This window comes from Schistocerca gregaria, chromosome 1 (assembly GCF_023897955.1).
Source record: "Schistocerca gregaria isolate iqSchGreg1 chromosome 1, iqSchGreg1.2, whole genome shotgun sequence".
In the NCBI taxonomy this organism is placed as follows: Eukaryota; Metazoa; Arthropoda; class Insecta; order Orthoptera; family Acrididae; genus Schistocerca; species Schistocerca gregaria.
The window spans coordinates 493,177,938-493,204,355 of record NC_064920.1 but is presented as its reverse complement, the minus strand read 5'-3'; the positions used below and the strand labels follow the sequence as shown (position 1 = coordinate 493,204,355).

Here is a 26,418-nt window from a genome sequence, read left to right as displayed (position 1 = left end):
TACTTGTGTCTAAATTTTTTTATTGAGAAACTACTTAACAATTTTCTGATGCTGAATATCACAGTGGCTGACAAGTCAATGTAACCTCATTCATGTTTATAACGTTGAAAGGGTCCTCGTAAGACAATTAGTCTGTTGTCAATGCATTTCTTTATCAGGTAGACTGTCATGCAGGAACCAGAACCCGCTGTGAAATAGAGATGCAACATTTAATGCAATGTGGCTTAAACTTATAGTTAATAACAAAATAATGTAGCAATAATAAAACAATATAGCAATAACTCTGACATACAGAGGAGGAAATGATATACAGTGCAGAAATATCTCAAAACTGGGCACTATGTCAAAACTGCTTCATGATATACTTCTTGAAGTTTTTAATCTGTCAGTTAATAAAAATTTCATTACAAAATTGTTATGTATTTTAAGACAAAAGTTATCGTACACCAAACAAACCGGGTATTTAGGAGACATTTTCTCCTTTGCCTCTGTTACTCTCTCTTTCTGTCTGCCGGTGCCTACCATACACTATGTTCGTGCACACAAACACAATCCAATAACTTTACAAGTAGTGTCATCAAATACACACTGCCCCAAAAGGCAGAAGAATCAATAATAATCAACAGCATGAGGATGCAAAAGGCGATAAAAACCATTGCATTAAAGACACATAACATCTATCCACAGAACATGTGGTTTGTAACGGAAGCAGCTTCATGGTGATCTCTCCACTGCCAAAACATTCCGGAATAGTCCCCGGGAGGAGGATGGAAAGGGAATGTGACCATGAGAAAAGAAGTGAAAACCAACGAAAGTATAACTTTCCACGAGTCGGGGTGTGGAATGTCAGAAGCTTGAACGCGGTACAGAAGTTAGAAGATCTGAAAAGGGAAATGCAAATGCTCATTCTAGAAATAGTAGTGGCCAGTGAAGTGAAATGGAAAGAAGGCAACGATTTTTGGCCGGATGACTGTAGGATACAATCAACAACAGCAGAAAATGGTATAACGTGAATAAGATTCGTTATGAACAGGAAGGTAGGGCAGAGAGTGTGTTTCTCTAAGTTCAGTGATAGGGTTGTTATTATCAGAATCGACAGCAAACGAACACAGACAACGGTAGTTCAGGTACACATGCAGACATTGCAAGCTGAAGATGAAGAGATAGACAAAGTATATGAGGATGTTGAAGTGGTAGAAAGGGTAGTACAGTATGTAAATGGAGACGAAAATGTAGTAGTCATGGGGGTCTGGAATGCAGTTGCTGGGGAAGGAGTAGAAGAAAATCTTACAGGAGAATATGGGCTTGGGACAAGGAATGAGAGAGGAGAAAGACTGTAATAAATGTCAGTTACTAATACAAAATACTCTTCAAGAACGAGAAGAGGAGGAGGTATACTTGGAAAATCGGGTAATATGGAAAGATTTTAGGTAGATTACAAAATAGCCAGACAGAGATTCCGAAATCAGATATTGGATTGTAAGGCATACCTAGGAGCAGATACAGACTCAGACCACAACGTAGTAGTGATGAAGAGAAGGCTGAAGTTAAACAGATTAGTCAGGAAGACTTAACACACAAATAAGTGGGATACGGAAGTACTACGTAATGACTAGATACGCCTGAAGTTCTCTAAGGCTATAGATACAGCAATAAGGAATAGCTCAGTAGGCAGTAAAGTTGAAGAGGAATGGACGTCTCTAAAAAAGGGCGATAACAGAAGTCGGAAAGAAAAACATAGGTAGAAACAAGGTAACTCCGTAGAAACCAAGGATAACAGAATAAATACTTCAGTTGATCGATCAAAGAAGGAAGTACAAAAATGTTCGAAGAAATATTAGAATACAGAAATACAGATCACTGAGGAATGAAATAAATAGGAATTGCAGGGAAGCATAGACGAAATGGATGAGTCTGGCTACATACCATCTGACTTTCGGAAAAATATCATCCACACAGTTCCGAAGACTGCTAGAGCTGACAAATGCGAGAATAATTGGACAGTCAGCTTAACAGCTTATGCATCCAAGTTGTTGACAAGGATAATATACAAAAGACTGGAAAAGAAAATTGAGTATGTGTTAGATTACATCAGTTTGGCTTTAGGGAAGGTAAAGGCACCAGAGAGACAATTCTGACATTGCGGCTGATAATAGAAGCAAGAGTAAAGAAAAATCAAGACACGTTCATTGAATTTGTCGACCTGGAAACAGTTTTCGACAGTGTAAAATGGTGTAAGATGTTCGAAATTCTGAGAAAAATAGGGGTAAGCTATAGGGAGATACAGTCAATATAAAATATATACGAGATCCAAGAGGGAATAACAACTGTGGACGACCAAGAACGAGGTGCTCGGATTAAAAAGTTTGTAAGACGAGGATGTAGTCTCTCGTTCCTGCTGTTCAATCTGTACATCAAGGAAGCAATGATGGAAATAACAGAAAGGTTCAGGAATCGGACAAAAACACAAGGTGAAGGGGAATAAATGATACGATTCGATGATGACATTGCTATCCTGAGTGAAAGTGAAGAGGGGTTACATGATCTGCTGAATGGAATGAACATTCTAATGAGTACAGAGTATGGACTAAGAGTAAATCGGAAACTGACGGAAGTAATGAGCAATAGCAGAAATAAGAACGCCCAAGAAACTTAACATCGGGGTTGATGATGAAGGTTTCTCGGGTCTCCAGCCGGGTGATAGCGTTGATATCTCGCGACGTTTCGGGGAGTGTCATACTACCCATCTTCTGGCGAAGTGTCGAGATTCGCGGAGAGCGGGCTATTTATATGCGCGGTTGCCCCCCTCCAATAGACCTCGGGTGGCTGTGGTGGACCAGCGGCGTGCGCGCGGTGGTGGGGATGGCGGGCGCCCCCGGCGGCCGCGTTCGGTTCCTGGTGTGAGCATTTCGTCTGCGTCCACTGCGGAGGACGTTGACGGGCGCGCTCCCAACGGACTGCCGCTATCGCAGGGTTCCACGCTGCGCTGAATTGGTATCCCTCGTCTCTGTTGACCAGATTTTCGTGAATTCTTATTTCTATGGATTCTTTGATAACGCTTTCCCAAAAGCCAGATGCTGGGCACAGTACCTTCGTGTTTTCGAAGTTGAAGGTGTGTTCTTCATTGATGCTGTGTTCTGCTATGGCTGATTTTTCTGTGTGGCCTAGTCGCACACATCTGATACGTTCTTTGCAGCGTTTAGATATGCAGCGCTGTGTTTGCCCAATGTGTTGCTTTCCGCATTCGCATGGTATATTTTATACTCCTGGTGTGTTAAGGTTCAGCGCGTCTTTGGCAGAACCTAGGAGCTCCCTCGTCTTCGGTGGTGGTCGGAGAATGGTTTTGATTTTGTATTTTCCCAGAAGTAGTGCAATTTTGGCCGAGAGCGGACCCACGTACGGAAGAAACGCGAGTTGTTTATCTTCTTCTTCTCCTTCATTATTTTCTTCTGGGGTTCTCACTGCTTCCTCCTTCGTTTTGAGCGCCCTGTTGATCTGCGTTTCACTGTAGCCATTTTGTTGGAAGGCTTCCCTCAGGTGTTGCAGCTCGGATGGTAGGCTGTCTTTGTCGCAGACGGCGCGCGCCCTAAGTACCAGGGTGGTCAGTACTGTTTGTCTTTGTACTGGATGGTGGCAGCTTGTTGCATGAAGGTACAGATCTGTGTGTGTCTTCTTCCTATGTACTGCATGGCCTAGTGATCCATCTGCCTTCCTCTGAATTAAAATATCAAGGAAGGGGAGGCATCGATTTTCCTCCATTTCAAAATGGTTCAAATGGCTCTGAGCACATGGGACTTAACTGCTGTGGTCATCAGTCCCCTAGAACTTAGAACTACTTAAACCTAACTAACCTAAGGACATCACACACATCCATGCCCGAGGCAGGATTCGAACCTGCGACCGGAGCGATCACGCGGTTGCAGACTGAAGCGCCTAGACCGCACGGCCACACCGGCCGGCTACTCCATTTCCATTGTAAATTTGATGTTCGGATGGATGCTGTTGAGATGTTCAAGAAACTCATCTAGTGCCTGTTTGCCATGTCCCCACACGACAAAAGTGTCGTCTACATAGCGGAAGAAGTGCTTCGCTTTCTGTCTGGCAGTTTGAAGGGCCACCTCCTCGAAATGTTCCATGTAGAGGTTTGCAACCGCAGGAGCCAATGGAGAACCCATCGCCACACCGTCGATCTGCTCGAATAATTCCCCGTTGCACTGAAAGTACGTGGTTGTTAGTGCGTGTTCGAAGAGGCTGACTGTTTGTGGTTAAAAATGCTGGATTAAAGGTGCCAAGGCGTCTTGAAGAGGCACTTTCGTGAAAAGCGACGTCACGTCGAAGCTCACCAGTAGGTCCTCCCTTTGTAGTCGAATGTGCCTGAGTATTTTTACGAATTCGGTTTAGTTTCTCACATGGTGGCTGCAGTGTCCCACAAGCGGTTTAAGCAGTGTCGCTAGATATTTCGCAAGTTCGTAACTGTGAGAGTTGATGGAGTCCACAATCGGTCTCAGAGGCACCCCTTCCTTATGGATCTTGGGGAGTACATAGAGGCGTGGTATCGCTGGAGCTCTGGGGTACAGTCGCTTCTTCATTTGCTCTGCTAAGTCCGATTCCTTCAACAGAGCTATCGTCTTTCTACTCATCATCGGGGTTGGATCCTTCTTCAGCATCTTGTAGGCCTCGTCTTGTAGCAGAAGGTTTATTTTCTGCCGGCACTCGGCAGTACTTAACAGCACCGTCCCGTTCCCTTTGTCCGCTGGTAGGATCGCTGTATCAGGGTCATCTCTAAGGGGCCGGAGAGCTGCTCGTCCTTCCGCGGATATGTTATTCTTAGGCATTCGAGATCTGTCAATTATTCTTCTAGTTTCCCGTCTGACTTCCTCTGCTTTGGAAGCCCTCGTACTACTTCTTCCACGCCACTGATAATGTCTAGTTTCGGGATCGGTCTGGTGACGGGGACGAAAATCAGTCATTTTTTTGAGGACTGCGATTGTGGCAGCGTCCAGTTCTTTTCCAGCCAAATTGACCACGTCTCTGGTATAATTCATCTCCTTTTTTGTGGTCTGTGTCCCGGCTAATCTGCCGAATTTGCCGAGTTGTTTAGATGTAGAGCCCCGTTTTTGCACCTCACTGTTGGAGTACGTGCTGCAGTCGGCCCATTCCCACAGATAGGCTGGTAATGTCGTTGCCAGTTGTAGGTGGCGTGTGAGGAGGGTGTGCGCATTCCTATCAAGCTCTTTCCGAGTGAAATGAATGCGCTCCCTTACTAAGGCCATGCCTGCTCGTTGTAATATCCGGTCGGTCCTCTTAGATTTTACTGGATGTCGAATCACCGCAAACATTGGTAAGATGTTCTCGTCTCGACAGCGTTGTAGGAAAGCCAGTGCGCTGAGAAGTTTCGCTTTCCTGGTGCGTTCTTCCTGCAGCCGTTTGAACCTGCAGACTATTTCCTCCCCGTAGAGATGTCGTATATGTGACTGCAGGCTTTCCCGGCGTAAACTACTGATGAAGGTTTCTCGGGTCTCCACCAGGTTGGTAGCGTTGATATCTCGCGACGTTTCGGGAAGTGTCATGCTACCCATCTTCTGGCGAAGATCATCAACCCCATCGGGGCTAAGGAATTCTACTATGTAGGCAGTAAAATAACCAATGGCAGACGGAGCAAGGATGATATAAAAAGCTGATTAGCAACTGCAAAAAGGACAATCCTGGACAAGAGGAATCTGCTAGTAAAACATAGCCTTTAATTTGAGGAAGAAATTTCAGAGAATGCACGGCTGGAGAACGGCATTTATGGTAGTGAAACATGGACCATGGGAAAACCGAACATAAGAGAATCGAAGCATTGGGGGTGTGGTGCCACAGAAGAATGTTGGTAGTTACTTAGACCAATAAGGTAAGGAATGAGGAGGTTCTGCGCAGAATCGAAGAGGATAGGAAAATGTGGAAAACACTTACAAGGAGAAGGCACAGGATGATAGGGCATCAGTTAAGACATCGGGGAACGACCTTCACTATACTAGAGAGAGTTGTAGAGGACGAAACCTGTGGAGGAAGACAGAGATTGGAATACTTCCAGCAAATAATTGAGGACATACGTTGCAAGTGCTACTCTAAGATGGAGAGGTTGCCACTGGAGAGGAATTCGTGGCAGCCGCTTCAAACCAGTCACAAAACTGATCACTCAAAAAAAAAAAATCACTCTGTGTTATATCTCTGTAACAGCAGTAAGAAGAATAAAGCAGTGACATATGATGAAAGTAAGTTTCGTAAGTGTCACGTAGAGAAATGAAAAAACTTATCAGCATATACAAAAAAATTTAATTAAACTGTTAAAAGATCCTTACCAGGATCCTAACGTACATCATAATCACCAATATGTTATGCGAGGAAGAGACAATTTACAAATCAGTAATCAAAGGAACAGATATTCAATAATGAAGCTATCAGATTCTACGAAAAGGCATGTCTACAGGCTGAAGAATAAAGGAGACCACTTGGATACCTGTTGTGGACGGTCATCACACGTACATGTGAGTACTGATGCTAAAATTAACAGATTAGCAATGTTACCGCATTAACAATACTTACTCATTGTAGTGCACTCCTCCATGATCTTCCTGATGTCCTCCGTGTGGTTTTTGCCACGCGCTATGGAGATGTCGATCTCCATCTGCTCTGCAAGCGTTGTGTTCCATGTGCCATCGGTGTTTACCTGTGCATGAATGTATATCTGGAACTTCCACATGAAAAATTATTTCTACCATATTTCATAAGTGAAAATATTGTCCTGTAATCAGGATATCATGGTGGCTGTCAAAATTGACTAAAGATGAATGGAAAAATGAAATAACAACGAGATTCGTGAAAATTCAGGGCATCTTGTTTCTATTGGTACCAGTCGGTTATGCAGTCTGTTCTAATGAAACTCACAAAAACATGAAGTAACAGCTGCATTTTACAGTCTTATCAACTATCTAAGTGTCATATTTTGGATGATCACACTGTCGATATCATACTTCGTTTCTGATAAGATTGGACGATATTCTGGTCCTCATCTTGCCTATAGTACAGCTATGTTCACCTATGACATTACCTAAAGAAAGATTAGCCACTGAATCAGTCACTTCATAATGGTACATGCAACACAATTCATTACACGTTTATAAACGCTACCCACATTCTATTACTTCTTGTTTCCACAAAAGCTTTTTTGAGATGAATACTCGTTTATGAAAGCTTGAGAAGATATCAGCGAGAACTATGTCGTATTATTTTATCGATTTTTATTTGAGCCTAGTGATTCAGGAGCTACGTGACCAGTGAGTGGTAGCAGCTCCAGGCTACAAAAACTGAAAATGGCTGGGAGAGCAGTCTGCTGACCCCATGCCCTCCACATTGCATCCAATGACGCCATTGACAGAGGATGACACGGTGGTTGGTAAGCCCTGATGGGCCTCTGGAAGGAGATCATGTTTATATTCACTACTGTGTTTATAATCATTACAGGTTCCAATCCATTCTACAGTTCCTTCAGGTCCGTTAATCAAAAGACATGGTAAATTTTATCTCATATAATTAATCTAAAACACAGATGTGATAAACAAGAAAGTGTATACGAGACCTATTGTAGATGCAGAGCAACCTGTCAATTATAAGTGATGTGCTCCGCATTCGGAAGTCTCTAATTTACACAATTGCGATGACAGGGATTATAAAGGAGCATGGGCAAGAATGTCATGATGTGCCACTTTCTATAGGTGGTACAACAAGAAGTCAATATATATAATCACAAATAGGTGCCCTCTCTTTCCCCTACTGCCCCCCTCTCTCTGTTCATGCACTCCTCTATTCATCTCACAATCAGCCTTCCCCCAGCCATGCCCAACTGCACGTATAGCTCCTGCAAAACAGGTTGATCAAGCAGACCGATAGTAATGCAAAACATTGCACCTGTTGTGAAGGACAGCCTACATGTTAGGGGCTGAAAAAACCACACACACACATATCCATACATATAAACTGAAGACATTGAAATATCTCGAAAACTACACATCAAATCAAGAAAAGTTATAGTTCTAATTTGGAGGGGGGCATCCAATGATACCACACTCGACCCCTCTTCACCTCATGCACGTTGGGGACAGGAGCCAACTTTGAAATCTTCAATGGGAACCACCTCTTTGTATTGCAGATTACGATTCTACTCCAAAATCTACACATGTTTTGTATGGAGTATTTTCTTTGTTTGGTCACAGATGGCGCTGTAATCGGAGGAATAGAAATGGGTACACAATCGTAATTTACGACATGCTACTCAATGGCACTTGAATATCCAATGGCATGTGGGACCCACATACATGCTGTGAAATTCGGACAGGCCAGTATTTCATAACTTCTGGTTCGAAACCCCATTGATAACGTTGTATTTCTCTAACATATCGAACAGGAAACTACTTTACGTGCCATCGTGAGCATGTAGCGAATTATGATGCATCATGACATAGAAGCTCTAAACATTTCAATACCTGCACAGTGTTTTTTGTCTGCACACTTACTTATAGTTTGGAGAATAGACGCGTTTTTAAGAGAAAGCCCGCTCTCGTTCGCTCTTTATAAGGTTATGAACGCCTTTATGTCTGATGGCAACGTACAGATCAGCAAAAATAAAACTAAACAAACTCATTGCAGTAGAGGATAATGATATGGCTGTACCATCAGCAGTGCACCCAAGCGGCAGTGCGTCAAGAACTTCATGGTGTCGATTTCCACAACCAGGCAGAGTTTTGTGAAAAGGCAAGTCAACAAATGCAGATGACCCCCCTAGTTCTTTACTAAGGTCCTGTTTTCCGATGAGTCTACATCGACAAAGCTTGGTAGTGTTAATGGGCATAACATGCATTACTGGAGTGCAAGACAATCCGTACTGCTTACGGCAAGTTGACCATCAACATACTCGGTCAGTTAACGTACGGTGTGGCATCATGGGGTACAAACTCACTGGTCCGTAGTTATCAACAGCACATTGAATGGGAAAAAACATCGAACATTTATAGAACACAAAGTACCAGTAGCAATGTAGGATATTGCCCTTGATGTTCAGCAACGTATGCGGTTTCAGCAAGACCGTTGCCCAGCGCATTCAAGATTTGCAGCACGAGAGATATTAGACCGTTTTTCCGGTATGTCCATTGATCGTGACCGGGCCAACTATCTCACTAAATAAGCATCAAACGAAAATACTAGAAAAAACTAAACTCGTCTAGCATGAAGGGGGAAACCAGCTGGCGCTATGATTGGCCGCTAGATGGCGCTGCCATAGGTCAAACGGATATAAACAGCGTTTTATTTCAATAGGAACCCCAATTTTTTGTTACATATTCGTGTAGTACGTAAAGAAATATGAATGTTTTAGATGGACTACTTTTATCGCTTTGTGATAGATGTCGCTGTAATAGTCACAAACGTATAAGTACGTGGTATCACGTAACATTCCACGGTGCGGACGGTATTTGCTTCGTGAAACATTACCCGTGTTAAAATGGACCATTTATCAATTGCGGAAAAGGTCGATATCGTGTTGATGTATGGCTATTGTGATCAAAATGCCCAACGGGCGTGTGCTGTGTATGCTGCTCGGTATCCTGGACGATATCATCCAAGTTTCCGGACCGTTCGCCGGATAGTTACGTTATTTAAGGAAACATGAAGTGTTCAGCCACATGTGAAACGTCAACCACGACCTGCAACAAATAATGATGGCCAAGTAGGTGTTTTAGCTGCTGTCGCGGCTAAACCGCACATCAGTAGCAGACAAATGGCGTGATAATCAGGAATCTCAAAAACATCGGTGTTGAGAATGCTACATCAACATCGATTGCACCCGTACCATATTTCTATGCACCAGGAATTGCATGTTGACGACTTTTAACGTCGTGAACAGTTCTGCCACTGGGCACAGGAGAAATTACGGGACGATGACAGATTTTTTTTTACGCGTTCTATTTAGCGACGAAGCGTCATTCACCAACAGCTGTAACGTAAACCGGCATAATATGCAGTATTGGGCAACGGAAAATCCACGATGGCTGCGACAAGTAGAACATCAGCGACCTTGGCAAGTTAATGTACTGTGCCGCATTCTACGAGGAAGGGTAATTGGCCCCCATTTTATCGATGGCAATCTAAATGGTGCAATGTATGCTGATTTTCTACGTAATGTTCGACCGATGTTACTGCAAGATGTTTCACTGCATGACAGAATGGCAATGTACTTCCAACATGATGGATGTCCGGCACGTAGCTCGCGTGCGGTTGAAGCGGTATTGAATAGCATATTTCATGACAGGTGAATTGGTCGTCGAAGCACCACACCATGGCACGCACGTTCATCGGATCTGATGTCCCCGGATTTCTTTCTGTGGCGAAAGTTGAAGGATATTTGCTATCGTGATCCACCGACAACGTCTGACAACTTGCGTCAGCGCATTGTCAAAGCATGTCCGAACATTACGGAAGGCGAACTACTCGCTGTTGAGAGGCATGTCGTTACACATATTCCCAAATGCATTGAGGTTGACGAACATCATTTTGAGCATTTATTGCATTAATGTGATATTTACGGGTAATGACGCTGTAACAGCATGCGTTCTCAGAAATGATAAGTTCACGAAGGTACATATATCACACTGGAACAACCGAAATAAAATGTTCAAACGTACCTACGTTCTGTATTTTGATTTAAAAAACTTACCTGTTCCCAACTGTTCGTCTAAAATTGTGAGCCATATGTCTGTGACTATTACAGCGCCATGCAAGACAAAGCGAGAAAAGTGCTCGAAGTAAAACATTCATATTTCTTTACGTACTACACGAATATGTAATAAAAACTGGGGGTTCCAATTTTTAAAAAACGCAGTTGATATCCGTTTGACCTACGGCAGCGGCATCTTGCGGGCCAACCATGGCGCCATCTGGTTTCTCCCTTCAAGCTAGATAAGTTTCGTTCTTTGTAGTTTTTTCGTTTCACTCTTATTTCGTGAGATATTTGGCCCTGTCACGATCAATGGACCACCCTGTATAGCAAACACAGTCCAATACCGTATATATGTGTGTGTGTGGGGGGGGGGGGGGTGATAATTGACTGTCTGTATATACGTTTGTGGTCAATGTCATTACCAATATTTTTGTTTTCACAAAGAAGTGAAAACCATGAATTTAACTCTATGATCAAAAACATATTCTTAAGACTGAAGGAGGTTACCACTTATTCAAACAGGTGTGAGATATATATCCACTCAGCATTCTATGAGAGCACGTTAAATTTCATGCAGGTAATGCAGTGAAGTTTAAGACTCAATTGCAGAACTTTCTATTGGGCAACTCCTTTACTGCACTGAAGGGCGTATTCACAGGAATTCTTAAATTTAATGCTGTAGGTTAATTTACGACTATAGTAATGTAAAGACCACATTAAATGTGCTACACACACGGACATAAATGCCACTACATCTGGTCGACGCAAAAGAATGCGATATTAGCATGTGGTAGGACGGGAATTGAGCATTCTGACTCGTCTCTGGGAAACAGGTTTGTCATAGCATGACATTTACGCTCTCAGATGGCGTTCTGCTACGAAAGTTATGCATGTGTACGACAAGTGAACACAACTAGGTCTTACCCAGCGACAGACAGGTACGAGACTAAGCACCGTGATTATTTGATGGTCGACTTCTTGGACGCATCTTCGTAACGGAACATACAGCTTTTTCTGCAGTCCGTTGTATGTTGAATTAAATCAGGTGTTGAGCTTCCCGCCACATTGGTTCGGCTCCGTCTGGTTCAGTGTGGTCTGGTGACAAACATGTCACTGAGTCGTTTTCCGATGTCCAGAGCCCATATGATGTTATATTCCCCAGAAACGTATTCAGGAACTCTTTGATTCCTTGCCACACATGTAGGCATCATACCGCGATAAATTTTCTAAATCAGAGACTATATGAAGGTACATAATTTTAATTATTTTTACATTGTCAATACACCTAAACCTGTACTGTCTCATTCATATTTGTACTTACTGGAGTCACAACTTCTACAACAGCATTTTTTGCTGGTGTGGAGAGAGGTTTAAGATCTCTCTTCTTTGTGGAGTAGAACTGCTGCTCTAACATAGGCATCGGCCCACTGTTAAAATAAACATATGACCTCATAAGCTAAAATCGTGTGGGGCTTACATATACCACCTGAGGAACACACTTTTTTTTATCACTTTTCTGACTGGTCTGACGTGGCATGCCAAGATTTCGTCCTCTGGGCTAACATCCTCATCTAAAAGAAATAGTTGCACCCAGTGACTTCAGTTGTTTATTGGGTGTGTTCCAACCTATATCTTCCCCTAAAGCTCATGCCCTCCATCTAGTACCACGGAAGTTATTTCCTGACCTCTTAACAAATGTTCTATCATTCTCTTCATTCTCCTAATCAGCCTTTCGCACAAAACCCTTTCTTGAGAGAAGAAAGGGGACCAGCCACATTTCTCACTTTCTTACTTTATTAGAGGGAGATTTAAAACTGAAAAACTACTTACCGTTCCCTTCTGACGTTCCATGCATTCTATAAAGCACTGAAATAAAAATTTACCCTCTGTTAGTCAAGAGAATCCATTTATTTTTATCTTAAATGAAACTGTGAAGCAAACAACTTTACTCACCCGGGCGTTCTCATTTGTTTCATCCGGTAATGTGCCATTGTTCAACATACGTAGAATCAGAGTTGCTGAAACAAATTTTAAAACAATACTTTACAGAAAGAACAATCGAAATATTAACAACGGTATAGAAATATAACAAAAATATCTTCCAAGATGAGTCCTTGTACGGAATTGCAATATGTACGTGCATTTCATCATAATTTCATTTAATGAGTTTCAGAGATTAGAATATTATTTAAAATTTATGCTGATGAGCAATAAAACAGTGTAGTTTGTCCACTACTATTTTAGCCAGTCTGGAAAATTTCTAAATGACCAAGGGAATGTATATAATCGGTGTTAAGTCTTGTTTAAAAGATGACATCGTACGAAATTGAAATACCCGTGACAATCATTCAATAGTGTAGAGAGACTGTCACCGATTAAGTCAGAAACGCTAGCTAGAATACGAATAGGTCAGTTAGCATTTAGCACATCCTCAGAGAGTAAAAGAAATCAGAGTAACATAAGAATGATATGAATGTTTCCTACAGATGGTCCCTTAATTACATGAAAGCCTATCATCCTGTTTGAGCAGGAAAAACTGAAGATCGTTCGAACGAAACGGGAGTACCATTACACACAGCAAGGGAATCGGATTACTGTACTCCGATAGTTAAACAACATTTCTACCACTAGATCGAAGCACAGATTACAGCAGTATCCGAATAAATCATCGACAAGTTCACATTTTCTCATTATTGCTATTCGACATGTACACAAAGAGAGGCAGGCAAAAGATTGGCAGTCTCCGTTGTCTTGTCATCATAATATAAAAAAAATTGCAAAATGACTTACACCCGATATCTGAATGATACGCAAAGTGACCATTGTACCTATGTTAGGAAATATACTGGGTCATCCAAATATGCACAAAAAGAAAACCATTAAAATTCAGTTACAAGACAAACCACACAAATTTAAAGCTGTCAGATCGACTAAATAGCTACGAATTATAATTATGAACAATTTAAGTTGAAGCGATCGCGTACATAACTTTGAGGGGAAGGAAAATCAAAGACTACGTTTTATTGGCAAAACACTTACAAGATGAACAGATCTCTAAAGAGACTGCCTACGCTACGCTTGTTCGTCTTCTGCTAGAGTATTGCTGTGCCGAATGAGGTATTTATCACGTACAACTAACGGAGGTCATCGAAAAAATTCAAGGAACGGCAGCTCGTTTTGTATTATCGCGAAGTAGAGGAGAGAGTATGGCGGATAGGATAAGCAGGTCTGGCTGGCAATCGTTAAAACAAAGCCGTTGTTGGTTCTGACGAGATCTTCTCACGAAATGTCAGTTGCCAGCTTTCTCACCTGAATGTAAAAATATTTTATTGTCGTCAACCTACACAGGAAGAAATGACCAACGTAATAAAATTAGAGACATCAAAGCTCGTACAGAAAGATTTTAGTGTTAAGTGCGAAGAACCCTCTGCCATGCTCTGAAGTGTGAACTACAGAGAAGTCATCTAGATGTACTCGTACACTATGTAGATGTCTCTTGCTGTCAGGAAAACTGTAAGTAGAGTGATTATCAGCAATCTACTGTACGTAGAGTGCTGATGACATAGTTTCGACAAATGTAAAGTGAATAAGCATAGGATAATAACGTTCGCACTCGACCTCACGTTACAAGATTCGAATTCACTGTATTTGGAACCCAAGGGGTGAACCCCAGCACCTACAAGCCTGGATCGAAAACATTTTTCCATTAGAGTGACTTATCATTTTTTGCCCCCTTCCCCCGACAATTTTTTTTCCACTCAAGTTACTTATCATTTTTTGCCCCCTGTCCTCTTTTTCCCTTGTACACCACCCGTGTCAGTTTAGTTTTCGCTTCTGTGATACACCCTAGCGCCCCTGTCGACTTGGCGCCCAAGCGGCGGCTTGTGTCACTTAGGAATTAAACCGGTCGTGAGCAACTGGTAACTAGACAGATTACCATTGTCAACGGATACATTCAAATCTATTACACGCTGGATGCAGGTAACGATTTTTGGGTCGGACAATCCCCTGGCGCTGTTAGAGAGAATTTCGGTACATGCTAGTACAGGCTTTACGTCTTACTTTTCCCGATTTCACCGCGAGCAGCAGAATACAGCACTAAATACTAGAATCACCAGCCATATACACTTAATAGTTATCCTTTTAGTAGTAAAGATTCAAATGGTCCTGATTCTGTTTCAACAGGTATTAACCACTCGACCGAATATCGAATCCTGTTACCTTAGTACACTAATGGCCATTAAAATTGCTACACCAAGAAGAAATGCAGATGATAACGGGTATTCATTGGACAAATATATTATACTATAACTGACATGTGATTACATTTTCTCGCAATTTGGGTGCATTGATCCTGAGAAATCAGTACCCAGAACAACCACCTCTGGCCGTAATAACGGCCTTGATACGCCTGGGCATTGAGTCAAACAGAGCTTCGGTGACGTGCACAGATACAGCTGCCCACGCAGCTTCAACATAATACCACAGTTCATTAAGAGTAGTGACTGGCTTATTGTGACGAGCCAGTTGCTCCGCCACCATTGACCAGACGTTTTCAGATGGTGAGAGATCTGGACAATGTGCTGGCCAGGGCAGCAGTCGAACTTTTTCTGTATCCAGAAAGGCCCGTACAGGACCTCCAACATGAGGTCGTGCAGTATCCTGCTGAAATGTAGGGTTTCGCAGGGATCGAATGAAGGGTAGAGCCACGGGTCGTAAGACATCTAAAATGTAGCGTCCACTGTTCAAAGTGCGTCAATGCGAACAAGATGTGACCGAAACGTGTAACCAATGGCACCCCATACCATCACGCCAGGTGATACGCCAGTATGGCTATGACGAATACACGCTTCCAATGTGCGTTCACCGCGATGTCGCCAAACACGGATGCGACCATCACGATGCTCTAAACAGAACCTGGATTCATCCGAAAAAATAACGTTTTGCCATTCGTGCACCCAGGTTCGTCGTTGAGTACACCGTCGCAGGTGCTCTTGTCTGTGATACAGCGCCAAGGGTAACCGCAGCCATGGTCTCCAAGCTGATAGTCCATGCTGCTGCTAACGTCGTCGAACTGTTAGGGCAAATGGTTGTCGTCTTGCAAACGTCCCCATCTGTTGACTCAGGGATTGCGACGTCGCTGCACAATCCGTTGCAGCCATGCGAATAAGATGTCTGTTATCTCGATTGCTAGTGATACGGCGTTCCGTATTACCCTCCTGAACCCACTGATTCCATATTCTGCTAACATTCATTGGATCTCGACCAACGCGAGCAACAATGTCACTATACGATAAACCGCAATCCGATCTTTATCAAAGTCGGAAACATGATGGCATGATGGTACGCACTTCTCCTTCTTACACGAGGCATCACAACGTTTCACTAGACAACGCCGGTCAACTGCTGTTTGTGTATGAGAAATCGGTTGGAAACTTTCCTCATGTCAGCACGTTGTAGGTGTCGCCACCGGCGCCAACCTTTAGTGAATGCTCTGAAAAGCTAATCATTTGCATATCACAGCATGTTCTTCCTGTCTGTAGCACGTCATCTTCGTGGTGTACGAATTGTAATGACCAGTAGTGTACTTTGCTGTCTTCCTAAATAAGTTAAGACAAATGTCGGTATAGATCCTTTAAGAAGACCACATTCTGCCCAAATTACCAGGGTGTGCTGAAAAGTAATACCTCCGGATTTTTTATGTGAAAACTCTTTAAATCTTTGAAAATGAAACAAATTTTATCAATATTATACATCTTTGTTCTTCATGTATATATGTTTGCAGCCCTCTGCCTCTAGAGGGCTCCGAATTGCGACTTATAAGGTGACAGTGCATAACGTAACTATGTCGGTGCGTGAGACACGGCGTGTTGCAATCGAGTTTCCAATTTGACGAGTTCGTTCGCACATGGAGCAACCTCTGCTTCAGTATGGCAGTGGGAGACCATACACGACCGCTGCGACATCTTCATTAATCTGACGCCTTGCGTTCACTGTTGTCGATAATCTTCCATACAGTCCCGACTTGGTCCCATTCGATTTTCATCTTTTTCAAACTGCACTCAGATAACGTTGAAGCGGTGCTAGCAGGGATGAGATTGTTGCTCGGTCCTCAAAGTCGAAATTTCTTCATTGATGGTATCAACAGACTGGTCTCTCCATGGAGGGGATGTTTTCGCTGCTAGGGTGACTATGTCGAGAAATAACTAGGTAGACATGAAGAATAAAATGTATAATATTAATAAACTTTGTTTTTTTAAAAAAAAGGTTTAAAAGTATTCATATAAAAAATTCGGCGGGATTACTTTCCTGCACGGCCTCGTATTCTCAACTGAACTACTGCTGATGATTTCAATAATAACGGAGCATTAACGTCAAGTCTTCCTTCACAATAATACCCCCAGGTTATAAATGAAAATTCAGATGACATTAAAAAATGCTGGGAAGTTTGCAGCAAAATGTGGAAAAGGAATAACATTAGTACGTTAACAATGTGCCATTTCCAAAACTCCCATCGTTCTTGTAATCATCACTCCCAGTAATAAACACGGTCCCCTATGAATTGACGTTAAGAGCATTCATCCCAGAGAATGTCATAGTGGATGACACCTGCTGTTGACTTCATGGATAGTCAGCATCAGTTATGTGCTAGCGTTAGAGTAGATTGAATGAAAACTTTGCTCTGAAAGCAGGAAGATGACACTAATGGTGGGATATTTTGGCCATACTGTGATAAAAACTACCCTGGGAAAGCACGGAATGTTATAAAGGCGAACAATAAAAAGAAGCTGGGAGTTTACGACTGCATCGAGTAAACGGTATTACAAAAGATGGTGGCACTGCAGTTGATGAAGAGAAGGAAGAAGCTGGGTTAGAACTGAATACATGGACGATGTTATACTGTCGGTGTTACTCTACAGCGGCGTTGAAACAACTACAAGCATCGGAATGTGTAATTCCACTGGGTCAAACACCTTTGCTTATTAGTAATGCACCAGAAGCTATAAAAGGTATGAAAACTTTCTGCTGCGGTCTCATTTATTTTTTTTTTTAGATTGAATTTTCCACCGTATACTATTAAACGTTGAAGAAATATATGATGGGAGCGAAGATATAATCGAAAAAGATCTCAGCATACAGACGTAATCAGCGGTTTAACATCGAAACCACGGCTACTGTCATACAATATGAAGAAAATAAGGAAAAGGCCTCCAGCGTCCTCTGCTGGGAGTTCCCTCTAAAGTAGATAATTTCCTTGCACGGTATCGAAACAAAAACCACACAGCTCGTTCTGGGTGTTCCTACATCCGTCAGAAATATGGTGCGCGCTGCTTCTAATGAGCTGTAATTACCTCTAAGGAACAGTGGCAATCGGTGAGCGAAATAATGCAATCGCAGCAAATAGGTCAAATTTATATGTTACTACACTTCATAATACATAAGCTTACCTAATGAAATCGGATATGTCTTGTTGCAGGTAGCGATCGATTCATTGAAGTTGCTGTGACCCGTAACCTGGAACGAAATAAATCAAGATTCCTGTATGAAAAAGAATCATCTAGACTCTGATGTTTTAACACTTTCTGATTATTTTACTCTTATCGTTGTTCGAATTACTTCCAACTTAACAGTATTTTTTTTTTTCTTTCATGATGTCGACATCTAAGCAACCGACACTCACAACTATTTTATTCTGAGACTTGAGCTTCTGCTGGCGTTTGGAATGTTCAAGTAACTTACGTAAATGCAGCGAATTCTTGTAGAAGTAAACTCCCGTTGCTTTCTAGGCACAAATGCGACGCTGTGGATTGTAAAATAAACCTTCGGTGGACAAGTTTCACCGATTTTAAAACCAAACGGCGGCGAATGAAGAAAGATACCACACATCTTAAGCAACCAGCGCGATCACACAACCAGAGCTGTCTAACTGCAGACGTTACTTATAGCGAAACATTGACCAACAAGATATGAGCAGTTAGTATTGACTATGTCCCACTGTTGTATAACCAGGCACAGATCAGGATTTGAAGCACATACACTGTGTCTCTGTTTGTAGTGTCTCTTGCTCGATTACTTTCAATAGGTACTTCAATTACATTATCTCTGTAAATGGAAGTGCGTGCCAGCATCTGTGGATTGCTGCATTCCGTATCATGATTGTACAAAAACAATTGCCGATTTTCCCGGCTGTTGTGTGCGTATGTGACGACCACTCTCTGTACAACGGTACTGCATGGCTCAAATGGATTGACCGAAGTATGACAGGCCACAACTATAGGGGTTTGATAGACACTCGCCATAGACAAAACAAGGCTACCATTTACCGACCCTAAAAGGGTCTTAATCTCATACGGTGTTTGAAGAACACATTTCACATCTTGTTCCTCCAGAAAACGAGCAGTCCTATTGCAAATACTGATCTAGTAAGCCCATAAAAACGGCAAAGTTACGTGCCACGTTGTTATTCTCATCATTCACTCATTTATAGGATGTCTACTCACATTGAGGTGTATCTTCAGCTTGATGCATGTTACGATACGGCTCAGCGTGTAGGGGTTCTTGGCACCATGTTTCATTGAAAAAATGTCACTTCAGGCCCTGGCAGTTTGTCAGAAGATTGGCTCGGTGGAGACTAGCTGGGGGCGAAAAACAGTATCCTAAACTTGTGCTATTCACGAGGTACCCGAGTTGCGTACCTCTATGAATACTGAGACAATCGAGATCCGTATCACACACTTTCATTCCCACTGTGAAAAGTGTTCTTTTCAAGAGTCACACCTGATACATCACTCTTAAGACAAGCCTTCCATGTGTTTTTACAGTATAACCATCGCTGTACTTCACCGCTTGAAGTTCGATGGAAACAAAACTTGTACCCCTCTGTCACACGTAGTAGCTATCGCTTATTACCAAACACCGGCCGCGCTGGATTAGCCGAGCGGTCTTAGGCGCTGCAGTCATGGACTGTGCTGCTGGTCCCGGCGAAGGTTTTAGGCCACTCTCGGGCACGGGTGAGTGTGTTTGTCCCTAGGATAATTTAGGTTAAGTAGTTTGTAAGCTTAGGGACTGATGACCTTAGCAGTTAAGTCCCATAACATTTCACACACACACACACACACACACACACACACACACACACACACACACACACACGCACACACACACACCAAACATCGTGGAAGGCCTACTCCACGCTGTATTGCGACTAACCAAGAAAGTACACAAGCCTAATATGTTTATGGTTAGCCGGGTAACCGCTACAGGGCTGTTTGTTGCACTGTCTCCAGTGGATGCGTAACTACACTGAAGCGCCAAAGAAACTGGTGTAGGAATGTATATTCAAATACTGAGATATGTAAACAGTCAGAATACGGTACTGCGGTCGGCAACGCCTATATAAGACAAAAAGTGCCCGGCGCAGATGTTAGATCGGTTACTGCCGCTACAATGGCAGGTTGTCAAGATTTAAGTGACTTTGAACGGGTGTTATAGTCGGCGCAATAGCGATGGGAGACAGCATCTCCGAGGTAGCGCTTAAGTGGGGATCTTCCCGTACGACCATTTCACGAGCGTACCGTGAATGTCAGAAATCCGGTAAAACATCAAATCTCCGATATCGCTGCGGCCGGAAAAAAGATCCTGCAAGAACGGGACCAACGACGACTGAAGAGAGTCGTTCAAAGTGACAGAAGTGCAATCCTTCCACAAAATTGCAGCAGATTTCAGTACTGGGCCCTGAAAAAGTGTCAGCGTGCAAACCATTCAACGAAACATCATCGATATGGGCTTTCGTAGCCGAAGGCCCAATCGTGAAACATGATAACTGCACGACACAAAGCTTTACGCCTCGCCTCGCTCCGTCAACACCGACATTGGACTGTTGGTTCAAATGGCTCTGAGCACTATGGGACTCGCAACTGCTGTGGTCATTGGACTGTTGGTGAGTGGAAACATGTTGCCTGGTCGGACGAGCCTCGTTTCAATTTATATCGAGCGGACTGGAGACAACCTCATGAATCCATGGACCCTGCATGTCAGCAACGGACTATTCAATCTGGTGGAGGCTCTGTAATGGTTTGGGGAGTGTGCAGTTGGGGTGTTATGGAACCCCTGATACGTCTAGATACAACTCTTGACAGGTGACACGTACGTAAGCATCCTGTCTGATCACCTGTGTCCATTCATGTCCAACGTGCATTCCGACGGACTTGAACAATTCCAGCAGGACAATGCGATACTCCAACCGTCCAGAATTGCTACAGATTCGCTCCAGGAACAATCTTCTGAGTTTAAACACCTCTTCTGGTCCACAAACTCCCCAGACGTGAAGATTATTGAGCATATCTGGGATGCCTTGCAACATGCTGCTTAGAAGAGATCTCCAGCCCCTCGTACTCTTCCGCATTTGTGGACAGCCCTACAAGGTTCATGGTGTCAGTCGCCTCCAGAACTGCTTCAGACATTAACCGAGTCCATGCCGCTTCGTGTTGCGGCACTTCTGCGTGCTCAAGGGGACCCTACACTATGTTAGGCGTGTGTACCAGTTTCTTTGGCTCCTGAGTACAATGTATCAGAGCAAGTACTAAAATAAGATTTTGATTGTTGAAGCTGCTTAGGATGCATGTTCTTTCGTCATATTTACAGGATAGTTACGATTAAACTTTCACTACCTGAGACAGCTACCACGAAAAACGAGTGACCGTAGGATAATTTGAAAACGGTTGCGAGTACGTGCGAAAGAGAAAAATCGAATAAACCATTGAAAGAAACACATTTTAATTTCCACAAGAGAGAGTAACATTTTTTTTAACTACATAACATGTATATGCTCCAGGTTACAAATGTTGCTCAATGCGACGACCATCTGCATCCATGACAACCTGGAACCGCACTACAGTTTGCTCTGCTGCTGCTCGAAACGTCTCATTCGAACTTCACAGTCATGTTCTTCAACCGCGGTGAGGTAAGTGGACGTCTCCGTATTTCCTTAATATGTCGAAGCTCGCGAAGAGTAGCAGCACTATTGCTGTAGTTTTGATAAAACAGCTTCACTAACGAAGCCCTGGCCGCCTTGTCCCCCACCCATATAGATGTCTGCAACAAAAATGCGCACTGACGCTTGTGTTTCAACCCCACATCGCCGTACCAATATCGGCAACTAACGTAAGTCACGGCACTAAAATTACTAACAACGCTAATCGTGCAGCGCACAGTCTGAACACCATTCCTATAAGGTTGGGTAGCCATACCGTAAATAATTTTAAGTCTACACAGGCTCAAGTAGCGAAAGTTTAATTACAACCACCTTGTGCATCTTTCTCAGCTCTATGTCGTATGCTAAACTGATTATTTGATGGGTTGTGAAGTACGCGTTGTGAAGTGGAAATGACTTCGAAATGCGGGTTCATTTTAGAAGTATTCGAACGACTCCTTCATCCACCCACGTTTCCTCATTTTTCCTTAGGCAAGCGTAAAGCCAGCCCAAGATCCACATTAACAACTGGTGACTGTATTCGCCTTTGATTTGACAAAAAGTTTACGCAATACCACTTCGCTTGCTGCAGCCAAACGTCAATAAATTGAACAATATTATTGATAGTCAAGGGACCGCTTAAGTCTCCAAGTTCAGTGTGCGAGTAAAATGGTAATGCGTAGCCGGCCGCGGTGGTCTCGCGGTTCTAGGTACGCAGACCGGAACCGTGCGACTGCTACGGTCGCAGGTTCGAATCCTGCCTCGGGCATGGATGTGTGTGATGTCCTTAGGTTAGTTAGGTTTAAGTAGTTCTAAGTTCGAGGGGACTAATGACCACAGCAGTTGAGTCCCATAGTGCTCAGAGCCTTTTTTTTTTGTGATGCTTGGCAACGCAGTCTCACCACGCTTCCCTGGGAGCGACGTAAAAATTCTATGGAATAAATATAAACCGTTTGGTTATAATGAAAGCACAGCTACCCACAGTGGTCCATTGTGGCCTGTGGTTACCATATGGCACCGAATCTGGGTAGGAATTCTGATGCGTGAATCCGGAACTAATTTACGCCGGAAAAACCATTAGTTCCAGGTTTGGCCACCAGGTGCAAATCTGGCGCTTTGAGTGCAAGAAAGACGTACAGAACCTTTCCACATGGTGTGGATTACAAACGGGACGAGGCTAGGAAAGGTCAAACGAGTGAGAAACGTATAAAGTTGCTTTTATTGTTGTCCTCCACTTACACAGTTTTTTAATATAAAGACCGGAGATGTCGACAAGACCCGTGAAACGAAGTATCAACAGCTGCTCGCAGCAGGTCCGGTAGAATCTGAGCAACGTGTTCCTATACACTGGTCTGCAGATCAAGTTGAAAAAGAACGTAATCCTAGTGACGAAATTCTTCTGCAAATCCCCAGAGCCAAAAGTCGCATGGATTCGGATCAGCTGATCTTGCGGCATGCGTCTAAAAAATGTCTGGAGAGGACGCGTTTCTAGAAGGTTGCGTTAAGATCTTTTAATAAGCAAGCTACGTTTGTGTTGTCTCGTATAAAAACAGTAGTTTCCATAAAGTTGTTCTATTCCAAGGCAGGAATCACATTTTTTACGAGGAGGTCTCGATTACGTGGAGACGTCACGTAACATCGAATAGGTTCTCTGGGTGTATCCTCCTCAAAGAAGAAAGACAATAAAGGGGCTTGTACATCCACACCACACAGTCATATACGGAGAGTGGAAATGGCTCTTCGTGCATAACGCCTGGTTTAACACTACCCCAAATTCAGCAATTTTGTGTATTCACTGCATCCTGTACTATAAAATGTGCTGCGTCACTGCATAGAATATTTTCCGCCCATATGTCATCAACTTCAGTCCATCTCAGAAACCAAAGAACAAATTTAGAAAGTTTCTGCGGATCTTGAGGTTTCAGTTCCTGCACCGTCTGGATCTCATGTGGGTACAGTGTGAAACAGACCGCAGAGCATCCCATACTGTTGGACATTGGACGGATTATTGTCGTGACACCGCACGAGCACCAGCACTACTCGTGTCGCGCGCTGCATCATCAGTTGCAGCAGCAGCGACCTCGTCAATAACGTCCACCGTGGTAGGACGCCTTCCTCTCCCAGGTGTCAAACCAAGCTCATCCGTGTTCTCCAACTTCATTATTATCTACCGTAAACCGTTTAATGATTTTAAGCCTCTCCTCTAACGCTCTCAATGTAGCACAACAATTGCTGACGTTTATACACTACTGGCCATTAAAATTGCTACACCACGAAGGTGCAGTGCTACAAAGCGAAATTTAACCGACACGAAGAACATGCTGTGATATGCAAATGATTATCTTTTCAGAGCATTCACACAAGGTTGGCGCCGGTGGCGACACCTACAACGTGCTCACATGAGGAAAGTTTACAACCGATTTCTCATACATAAACAGCAGTTGACCGGTGTTGCCTGGTGAAACGTAGTTGTGCTGCCTCGTTTAAGGAGGAAAAATGCGTACCATCGCGTTTCCGACTTTGATAGAGGTAGGATTGTAGAATATCGCGATTGCGGTTTTTCGTATCGCGACATTGCTGCTCGCTTTGGTGGAGATCCAATGACTGTTAGCAGAATATGGTATCGGTGGGTTCAGGAAGGTAATACGGAACGCAGTGGCAGATTCCAACGACCTGGTATCACTAGCAGTCGGGATGACAGGCATCTTATCCGCATGGCTGTAACGGATCGTGCAGCCACGTCTCGATCTCTGAGTCAACAGACGGGGACGTTTGCAAGACAACAACCATCTGCACGAACAGTTCGATGACGTTTGCAGCAGCATGGACTATCAGCTCGGAGACCATGGCTGCAGTTACCTTTGACGCTGCATCACAGACAGGAGCGCCTGCGATAGTGTACTCAACGACGAACTTGGGGGCACGAATGGCAAAACGTCATTTTTTCGAATGAATCCAGGTTCTATTTACAGCATCATGATGGTCGCATCCGTGTTTGACGACATCGCGGTGGACGCACACTGGAAGCGTGTATTCGTCATCGCCATACTGGCGTATTACCAGGCGTGATGATGTGGGGTGCCATTGGTTACACGTCTCGATCACCCCTTGTTCGCACTAACGGCACTTTGAACAATGGACGTTACATTTCAAATATGTTACGACCCGTGGCTCTACCATTCATTCGAGCCCTGTGAAACCCTACATTTCAGCAGGATAATGCACAACCGCATGTTGCTCGTCCTGTACGGGCCTTTCTGTATATAGAAAATGTTCGACTGCTTCCCTGGCCAGCACATTGTCCAGATCTCTCACCAACTGAAAACGTCTGGTCAATGGTGGCCGAGCAACTGGCTTGTCACAATACGCCAGTCACTACTCTTGATGGTATCGTGTTGAAGCTGCAAGGGCAGCTGTACCTGTACACGCCATCCAAGCTCTGTTTGACTCAATGTTCAGGCGTTTTAATGCCGTTATTACGGCTAGTGGTTATTGTTCTGGGTACCGATTTCTCATTATATATGCACCCAACTTGCGTAAAAATGTAGAACTTGTCAGGTGTAGTATAATATATTTGTCCAATGAATACCCGTTTATCATCTGCATTTCTTCTTGGTGTAGCAATTTTAATGGCCAGTAGTGTATAAGACTTTACAGTAATAGTGCACAGTCTCTCTTCTCGATTGCCATATTGCTCATCCACTTTCTGGCTTGTCAAATGACAGACTTGATGTTATACCATCATACTAGCAGTGTACAGCGCTGGTGGCCGCAATTGTAACTAATTTGTTTTCTGACGTAAATCGGTTCTGTGTTAACGCATCAACAAATGAAACAATGTTCACTGCTGTACGATAATTACAGCTCGTGAGTATATGGACTTACGTACTTTTATTATAATGACCCGGTCTGTGTTTAATGGAAGAATTAGCTTTAAGATTTTTTCAGTTGTTCGTTTCTATCTTTTTCTTAGAATAATAACGAAATGCCGGCCGTTGTGGCCGAGCGATTCTAGGCGCTTCAGTCTGGAACTCGGCGACCGTCTCCGTCGCAGGTTCTAATCCTGCCTCGGGCATGGATGTATGTGATGTCCTTAGGTTAGTTAGGTTTAAGTAGTTCTAAGTTCTAGGGGATTAATGACCTCAGATGTTAAATCCCATAGTGCTCAGAGCAATTTGAACCATTTGAATAACGAAATAAACACATTGGCCACAACTAGAGTTCTGAAGTAAGCATTTAGAAATTTCTGACTGTATTACATTTAAACAACCCGTTTTCGACACCATTCTTGGGGCTCGTGTGTGTCCACAATGGTTTCACAGTACACTAGCGTTTTTTCAAACACCTTTTGACTTGGCATAAAAGTTTTCTGGCATTATGACTAGGTAGAAGTCGTAATGTAAAAAACGTCGTTTCGGCCACGGTTACAGTGGTTTTCTTCTGAGTCTATCCCATCAGAAGCCACTACAAAGGTGGGCGAAACGTTGCTTTCTCCACTGTAGTTTCTTACATATGGCGCGCTGCGACACTCAGAATACTTTTGTACAACTGACTCTCGGCACGGAAGCCTACGCAGATATCTTAACTCTTGACTTACGTAGCGGTCAGCAAGCTGCGAGAGCACCCCAGTCGCAGCCACCAGGCAGAGCGCAGAAGCCAGCAGCAGCGTCCCAGCGTTGGCCGCCATCTCGTC

General features: G+C 43.4%; 1 protein-coding gene across 1 annotated transcript; it reads right to left on the bottom strand.

The window, feature by feature from the left end:
* LOC126270380 (uncharacterized) lies at positions 1–26,418 on the bottom strand. Its single transcript, XM_049974069.1, has 6 exons — positions 26,323–26,418; positions 18,202–18,268; positions 12,707–12,771; positions 12,584–12,619; positions 6,589–6,712; positions 1–187 (listed from the first exon to the last, which is right to left on the bottom strand). The coding sequence occupies exons 1-6, from the start codon at positions 26,410–26,412 to the stop codon at positions 87–89; spliced, it is 483 nt and encodes a 160-aa protein (XP_049830026.1). The 5' UTR covers positions 26,413–26,418; the 3' UTR covers positions 1–86.